The 9,069-nt window shown below is 42.5% G+C and overlaps 1 protein-coding gene across 1 annotated transcript; it reads left to right on the forward strand.

Moving 5' to 3' along the window:
- Nucleotides 1-4,358: 4,358 nt before the first annotated feature.
- LOC122564520 (eukaryotic translation initiation factor 1b) lies at nucleotides 4,359-8,295 on the forward strand. The gene is made up of 4 exons (XM_043719527.1): nucleotides 4,359-4,564; nucleotides 5,723-5,886; nucleotides 6,777-6,878; nucleotides 7,870-8,295. Exons 1-4 carry the CDS (start codon nucleotides 4,534-4,536, stop codon nucleotides 7,912-7,914), a joined length of 342 nt encoding a protein of 113 aa, XP_043575462.1. The 5' UTR covers nucleotides 4,359-4,533; the 3' UTR covers nucleotides 7,915-8,295.
- The last annotated feature ends 774 nt before the right edge of the window (nucleotides 8,296-9,069 follow it).

A 9,069-nucleotide genomic window follows, 5' to 3' on the forward strand; every position in this document is an offset into this window, starting at 1 on the left:
GTTGGTAGATTGAGCCAAAGTCCGACATCTGGAATGTGGTATTCATTGGTGACCTCTTGGGAAGGAAATCTGCCATCCTTAGCCAATCTGGCCTGTACATGACTCCGAAACCACAGCACCATTGTTGACTATTAACTGCCCTAAATGGCCCAGCAAGTCATTCAACTGCATCAAACAATGACAGCTAAGTACTATGGGTATACCTAGATGACTAGGATTGCAACAGTCAAGAAGGTAGCTCACATCTCCACCTTCTCAGCATTCAAGAGGGCACTGGATTGTTATTTTTGGGATAGTAATGATGTGTACGAACATTGGGAAAACGCAGATTGGAAATTGGCACTAGGTTTTAGAGCCGAACTAGATAATAGAGTTTGTTTAGGCATGATGAATTGAATAGCCGCCATCTGCACTGCAATAATGATTCTGAAGAGCAATTCAGGATGCCTATATCCCAAGAGTAAATAAGAACCATCAGCTTTTTAAACCCTGCCTTATTATAAATTTTGCTTCCCCGATTTCCATCACAAATGGATCCCTCTTGTATCCAGTCTTGCTCAAATACTTTAGCTAGTCACAGCAACTTTAGGCCAATATACCTTGAACCTTCTTCCCTAACCCCTGAGGATTCATTCTCAAGCTTCCAGTAAATGTGATAATGCTGTCACTGATTGTAATCATATCCAGCAGACATGATCTAATTAAATCATCAATTAAACCTTTAAAGATGTTCTATGTCCAAAAGAATGAAATCTCCACATATTTAACAATCTCACTATCCATTTTATTCATTAAGTTAATGACATTTCACACCCACTAATAATACTCCATCCAAACATTGTTAATTAATCTGAAACTTGCTGTTTTGTTCTTGATCTGAAGCCAAGCTCAAGGTCAGTTCAGTGGAAAATTACCTACTGTGCAAATGATGTCCTCCTAGCAAAACTGTCTGAGGAATGTTAGTTACTTTGATGACAACGTTGCAAATTAGAACTCTGGGCTATATAAATTCAGAGTCTGGTCACAGTACAGTGTTTATGCTGGTAATGCGTGCACCTAAGAATCCCCTTCCAGGATAAACAAACTGGATTCAGCAACCTATAAGTGCTGTTGATGCAAGTCAGGCCTCCTGGGATCTGCACTAAAACAGCAACAATATGAAACCAGATATCCAAAGTAACAGTTCCAATCAGCTGATGCAGCACAGATGGAGAAGCCAGAGAGAGATTAGCAGCTGCCTTAATGTTTAAGAGTTGCACCATTACCAAAGGAAAATAAGCAGCATAACATCTGGCTTGTGTGATCATTTGTGCCAATTAAGAGCAGGGAAAGGGGCAACATGGTGAAAGCTGAGCTGCTTGGTACAGGACCAATATTGGTAGCTAAGTATAGGTCAATATTTTCTCAACCTGAACTCTATCCTTTAATGCTAAATGCATGCATGAAAATGCTTTACTAGTATCGAATCAGAGGATTAGATAGGGTAGACAGTGAAAGTCTTTTTCCTAGGATGATGACTTCAGCGTGTACAAGGGGGCATAACTACAAATTGAGGGGTGATAGATTTAAGACAGATGTCAGAGACAGGTTCTTTACACATAGAGTGGTAAGGGCGTGGAATGCCCTACCTGCTAATGTAGTCAACTCAGCCGCATGAGGGAAATTTAAACAATCCTTAGATAAGCGCATGGATGATTTTGAGATAATGTCGGAGGACGAGCTGAGAATAGTCACAGGTTGGCGCAACATCGAGGGCCAAAGAGCCTGTTCTGCGCTGTATTGTTCGATGTTCTATGTTCTAATTGTACCAGGAATATTCATCATGGTTAAGTGTTCAGCTCCAGGCTCTTGATTTCTCATTTCAGACTCAGAGCTGAGATATGTCTGTGTCCAAGTCAGTACCTGTGATGAATCTACTGGCTGTCTGCAGTGCAATGAAGATGAAGTTATTCCTGAAAGATACAAAGGCAAAACCCTACTACTTCATCATGAAACATTCTGATACTGCCACCATAATAATGGAAATGAAGATAAGTTGCATCATTCAACTGAGATCAGCAGCAATCCCCCCAGATAGTCTTTTATTGACACCCATCTGAACAGAGACTATGTCTTTGCTTTCCCTATTGGAAGTGGCTGAGACAAAACCTCCCTCCCTTATTCTATCCCAATCACTCCCCCCATCCATTTGTCTGCAGTTTCTACTCATTGGCAGGCAATTACATTCTAGGATTTGATGAAATGGAGCTATCATCAATAAGACAAGAATTTCCATAATATGCCCAGCGCCAGTGCTCAGGTTTCCACCTCAGTGCTCCATTGGACTTGGGTATTGTATTTGTGTGTGTTTTGGGGAGGGTGGAGCAGAGGATAGAAGTTCACTCAGGAAAATATCAAAACAAACAAATATCTGCTTCAAAAGAAGCTATCAAACGCTAGAAACTGAACCCAGACACATCTCTGTGTAAGGAAAAGGGAATTCACTTTCAACCCACTTTGTGAAAGAGAAGTACATGTTACAATTTGATTCTTCCTGAGACTGGGCATCCATGACACTCTGTGGGCCATCAACAGCAACAGATTCATACTCCAACACAATCTGCAAATCTCATGGCCTAGCATATCACCCACTCAATTATTACCATCAAGCCAGGGGATCAACTCTGGTTCAGTGGAGAATGCAGGAGAGCATAACAGGAGCAGCACTAGGCATACCTGAAAATGTGGTGTCAACCTGGTCAAGCTACAAAGCAGGACGAGCTGCATGCCAAACAGCACAAGCAGCAAGTGACAGGCAGAGCTAAGTAATCCCATAGCCAATGGATAAGCTCTGCAGTACTGCTAATTCCATTTGTGAATGATGGTGGACAATTGAACAACTCACTGGAAGTGGAGGCTTCAACAAATAAACACAACCCCATAACGGGCGAGCCCAGCACATCAGTATAACAATAACGCTGAAGCATCTGTAGCAATCTTCAGCCAGAAGTGCAGACTGGATGATCTATCTCGACCGCTTTCAAAGAGGCCCAGCATCACAGATACCAGTCCTCAGGCAACTTGATTCTCTCCATGTGATATCAAGAAATGGTTGGATGATACTCCAAAGGCTGAAGGGCCTGATAACATTCTGGCAATAATACTGAAGACTTGTGCTCCAGAACTTGCCACTCCCCTAGCCAAGCTGTTCCAGTACAGCTACAACACTGGCATCTACCTAATAATGTGGAAAATTGCCCAGGTATGTCCTGTACATATAGAGCAGGACAAATCTAACCCAGCCAATTATTGCCCCATTATTTGCTTTCCATCATCAGTAAAGTGATAGAAGGTGTCATCAACAGTGCTATCAAGTAGTGCCTGCTCAGCAATAACCTGCTCAGTGACCCCAATTTGTGTTCCACCAGCGCCACTCAGCTCCTGACCTCATTACAGCCTTGGTTCAAACATGGACAAAAGAGCGGAATTCCAGAGGGGATGTGAGAGTGACAGCCCTTGACATCAAGGCTGCTTTGGACCAGATGTGCTATCAAGGAACCCTAACAAAACTGAAATCAATGGAAATCAGGGGATGACTCCTGGTTGGAGTCATACCTGGCACATAGCAAAATAGTTGTGGTTGTTGGAGGTTAGTCACCTCAGCTCCAGAACATCTCTGCAGGAGAAGTTTGTAAGGGTAGTGAGTTCCTCAGTAAGGCAGTCAAGGTTAAGGGGGGGAAAGAAATTGAGGATGATCAGATTGAACATGATCTCAAATAAATGGTGGAGCAGACTTGATGGGTCTAAATGGCCTCCTACTTTTTCTCTGATATTTATTATGGTTTTGACAAGGGAGAGATTGGAAAATGAGTTGCTGTGTTCTTCCAGTTTCCCGTTGGTCTACTTTGGATTCGAGCATCTGCAGTTTTTTTTTGTGTCTGAGTTTCTCCAGCAGGTCAGTACCTAATTGAGTCATACAGCGTAGAAACAGACCCTTTAGCCTAACTTGTCCATACTGACCGAGTTTCCCAATCTAAACTAGACCCATTAGACTCAAATCCCTCTTAGTCTTTCCTATTTGTGAATTTGTCCAAATGTCTTTGAAATGTTCTAACTGTACCTACGTCTACCATTTCCTCTGGCAGTTCATTCCACTTGCAAGCCACCCACTGAGTAACATGGTTGTCTATCAGGTCCCCTTTAAGTCTTTCTTCTCTCACCTGCCTCTGTCGGACTGCTGCTCCCGCTGGGGACTACAGCTCCCGGCATGCCCAGGCTGGGGACCACCGTTCTCGACGTGACCAGACTGTGGACTACAGTTCCCGGCATGCCGCGTTGGCGCCGGGCCGGCTCCACCCTCTTCCCCGCCCACGGGGGGTAGCGGCGGCCATTTTGTGAGGGACGGAGCAATTCGAAGCCGCTCACTGTCGACAGAGAGAAGAAAGAAAGCCGACTGCAGCCACCGCTCCCCACACAACAACAAACAGCAGCCCCAACTCGCCTCCTCGAAGCGATCAGCTTTTCGTTCCCGACAAGTCTTTCTACTAATATCGCATGTCCACTATCCAGAACCTCCAATCTTTTGGTGAGTTTTGTTTTTGTCGTTTTGCTTTCCCCTTCCCGCCCAACGTAATTCGATCGGATTCTGATTTGAACCTTTTATTTCCCCATTTCCCCCCCTCAATCCATGTGGAAAACCGTCACTTTTTAAATCCGAAGGTAGGGATTTTATTAAACTAAAGCCGTGTGTACATGATTTTCCTCCTTTTCCGCGCGCTTTGTGAGGCGGCGGCGGCGGCTGTAAAATGGCGGCGGCGGTGGTTCAGGGGGAAAGGAGGAGATGGCGCTGATTGCAGGAGCCGGGCGGGGGGGGGGCGCCTGGTGAAGGGCAATCCGAGGGGAGGTTGGGGTCTCCTGCGGCCTCGCTCCTCTCCTCCTCCTCGCTCCTCTCCTCCTCCTCCCGCCTCGGGAGTGACCGCATTTAATCCGTGCGGGACACCCGAAGGGAGGACGGGCGGTGGGTTTCGAGCGGAATTATCGAATCTCGCTCGCGCTCTCTCTCTCTCTCTCCCCCCGCGTTTCCCCACTCCCCGGGCCTCCATTGGCGGATGTTTCCAGCGTCTTTTCCGAGACCGCGGGCTTGGGTTGATGGATGGCCCCCGCCGCCATTTTACACCCGGCCCCCTTCCTCCCGCTCCATTTTCTCCCTCGCTCTCTCTGTCTCTCTCTCTCTGTTTCTTCCCTGGGCGGTGGGGCGGTCCCCTCCCAGCGGATTCTCCGAGCTGGGGCGGCCCGCTTCCTGCCTCGTCATGCTGCTCCCCGTCCGACCGCCTGCCCTTCACTGGGCACGGCCCTCCCTGACCAGCAAATTACTGCTCTCCCCCTTTACCCCATCTCTGTCTCTTTCTTCCCCCCTCTCGCCCACCCCACCTCTCTCTCCCCCCTTTTGCCCACCCCACCTTCTCTCTCTTCTCCCCTTAGCCACCATTTTATACAGTCCAGAGTTTCAGTCTCCCGAAGTGGGATTTACAGGACTGAAAAATGTTGGATAGTGGGACTAATTGAATTGTTCCTGTATAGCCATCAATGACATAATGGACCAAATGACCATGGTCTGTTTTATAGTCATTCTGAATGTATTCTGATAATTACAAAATATTTGAATTGAGGGACTGTTACTATTTTAATATCAGTGTTCGATTTTTAAGCTTGAAATGTTGCTAATTCTCTGAACTTGTTGCAGACCCCTTTGCTGATGCAACTAAGGGTGACGACCGCCTCCCGGCAGGGACTGAAGAGTACATCCATATAAGAATTCAACAACGTAACGGCAGGAAGACACTGACCACCGTCCAAGGCATCGCAGATGATTATGATAAAAAGAAGCTTGTGAAAGCATTTAAAAAGGTCTCTAAATGTTTCATCCCCTTTTGTATTTTGATGATATAGAAAACTGTCTGTGAACCATGGAAGTCCTTGGTTTAATCATGAATTTAATGTATGTATTTTCAGGACAATTTTGGCTTGAAGGCTTTAGGTCTGTACTTTTAACTATTGAGTATTTGCTTGTCCTGAAACAGCTTTGAGCACTTCGAGCCATGCTGAGAATTGTTCTTGGGATATTTGAGAATACTAATTTCTGGAATTTTCAAGTTAGAACAGCCAAGAAATGGAACTCATTAAAGTTGTCTTTGTTCACATTTCTAAATTGTGCTGACTGCATCCATTTTGTACCTCTTTTTGGGAAAAGGTGCATCTTACTGACCTGTATGAAGGAAGTGCCATAGTGGTAATCTGGCTGATAGTCCTTTTTTTTTGTATAACAGAAGTAATGTGGTCCTGTTCAACTCCTGTATGTTACTGTCTTTTAATAGACTTTTCTGTCTCAGTTTATCTTGGGAAGAAATGAGTGCAAAGTGCTTGTTTTTTTTATCTGGGGCATTTTATGCTGTTGTAAAGAAATTAGCCATTTAACATGGTGCCATTGGATTTCAGTTTTCAAACTTAATGTCAAGACATTTTGAAACTGTACTGTGGCATGAGTGGTAACCCGTGCCTGTCTCTTCAGCCTTTTTTAATTTGGACTGTCAAGGCAAAATTTTAATTCATGGCAGTTTTAACCAAAGATATGTCTGTCTGTTTTGGTGCCCAATGTCTGGGTTGGGGGGAAATGTAATTGTTTATATTGAGGTATTAAATATTTTGCTACTTGATCACTTCAGGATGTAGGTGGAACCCTGTTCAGTCAAATTTACCAACAGGAAATATCCTGATCCACCTTTTTGTTTACTTCACAGAAATTTGCCTGCAATGGTACTGTGATAGAACACCCTGAGTACGGTGAAGTAATCCAACTTCAAGGTGACCAGCGGAAGAACATCTGCCAATTTCTTCTGGAGGTAAGGAAAAAGTTGTTGAATTCATTGCCATAGAAAAGGTTTGGCATTATACCCAAAATATTTGGTTGCCTGTTCTGTCACTGACTTTTAATTTTGAGGTGAATGTTTTGAGATTTTTGCCTCTACATCATATGTATTATGTCATGCTTGAGTCTTGGTGAGCCTGTTTAGCAATCTTTTCTGAATGTGTAGAGAGCAACATACAACTGTTTTGTCTACTTTAGGTGAGCGGTTGCTCCTGTTATTGCAATTCCATTGGTAGTTATTCTGTTCCTGAGTCCAAAACTTGGAGTTCAACTTTTTGTTATTCAGTAACTGAATTTTCACTGACAAGTCATACTTACTTTCAGGAATTTGGTGAAAGCTGTTTTGTTATTTGAAAACATTCCTATTTGGAGTCCATTCACCTCACTGCTCGGTCTGATTCAGTTTAGTGAATAGGTTGGATGGGACATGTGCAGTTGAAATGTTTCCATAGGTGGGAAATTATCTAGAAGTCTGGCATCGAGAATCAACTAGGTTGCTATGGTATCGATGTGAGAAAATGCATTGCCTCGGTTGTCTCCTGAAGTTTTATCCCTACTATATATGTTGCATACTCCATTGGCAGTGGCCCAATGCTCTGGTGACAAAACATGTCTTTTATGTCTTCAGTGAGATTCTTGGACGCCTTTTTAAAACTTCATTTTCTTGTATCCCAGCTGTTAGTTAATTCTTGGGATTAGCAACAGCTGACTTGTGATGTGCCGTTGGCTCTTCCTATTTGCTCAAAGGTTGCATCATTATAGCCATATTTGTCAAATGTTTTGGATAAAGCTCCAAATTGAAGTAGAATTTGGAACACTTGAATTGTATTGAATTCTTGTTTTAACATTAGCAGCTTACCAAAACTAGCTTTTCACTTGGTGTGCATATCTCAATTTTGTTGTAGGATCATTTAGGCCTGGCTGCATGTAATCTGATTTTTGTTTTCCATTTTATTTCACCACAGGTTGACATTGTGAAGGAGGAGCAGTTAAAAGTCCACGGCTTCTAGAGGATGTGTTTAACAGTTCCTGAAGTTTCCTGTTGTGTGGCTGGTTCTTTTTATATTTGTTAGCTTATATACACACTCATTATGCAGGAATGAATAACTGCAGTGAATGGACTTCCCATGTGATTGGATCTTCAGAATTTAACTCCGATATGCATGACTACAGAAGAAGTGTGCTATTTAGGCTAGTAACTCATAAGAAAACTGCTATAAGATGGTAATAAAATGACAGACATATGTATATTTAGCACATTTCAAATGGAAATGTTTTAGTGCTAATTGTTCTACTTAAATTTTCCTGATTTTGAAGTTTTTTTTGTTGTATTAAAACCATGTATGTTGTATAAGGCAATTAACAATAAACCAGCTATGTATTCTGAAGTATAACCTGTTCTGGATTGAATAATCAGTGGGCTGCATGCTATTTTGCTACCTTACCCTCACTTAACCTTTAGGGCCCATAATGTTTTAAAAACGTATTCAATATTCTCCATAGTTACACTTAATGTGGCCACTGTCACCCCTATTTCAGACTAGTGGCCTGTTTTATTCCAGTTTTCCTTTCTGAAGTTCATTAAATGATTAGGTTGGTTTAGCACTGCACAGTCATTATCAATTGTGGCTTGTTTTATGTTAGAACCTAATAATTAAAACTTTCAACATTAAATTTCAGAATAGTAACTGATTATTTCAAATATGTGGTTATTTTCTACTTGCAGATTTTAATTTGTAATTCTTGTTTATAGCAAAATGTAAGATAACAAATGGGATGCTAGAGAAACTCAACAGGTTTGGAGTATCTTGTAGAAAGTTGATACTTCATGGCAGTATTGAAGAATAGTCATATCAGATTTTGTTAACTGTCAGATGCTGCCTGAGTCACTTGGCAGCAACCTAGTTTTTCAGTTTAGGTTTCCATTATCCATAATATTTTACTTTTGAGCATATTAACCAAGGGGAATTTGAAAATAGGTTTGGCAAAGACCCTATTTTGACACTAACATAAATTCAAAGATACTCTCATCTCAAATGGTCTTTGATGGGGAAAATTTGCAGATTAAACCATCTGATATCCACTTTAACCCATCTTTCCATCAACTTGTGTTCTGCCTTCCCTGGAAAGAAAATTTCCTAATTAACTCAATTTCAGTGTTAAGT

This window comes from Chiloscyllium plagiosum, chromosome 29 (genome assembly GCF_004010195.1).
Source record: "Chiloscyllium plagiosum isolate BGI_BamShark_2017 chromosome 29, ASM401019v2, whole genome shotgun sequence".
NCBI classification, from domain to species: Eukaryota; Metazoa; Chordata; class Chondrichthyes; order Orectolobiformes; family Hemiscylliidae; genus Chiloscyllium; species Chiloscyllium plagiosum.

Coding starts and splice junctions, on each gene's coding strand:
- LOC122564520 (XM_043719527.1), top strand. CDS start 4,534: ATGTCCACTATCCAGAACCTCCAATCTTTTG. Junction 5,887..6,776: donor TTGTGAAAGCATTTAAAAAG/GTCTCTAAATGT, acceptor TTTACTTCACAG/AAATTTGCCTGCAATGGTAC. Junction 6,879..7,869: donor TCTGCCAATTTCTTCTGGAG/GTAAGGAAAAAG, acceptor ATTTCACCACAG/GTTGACATTGTGAAGGAGGA.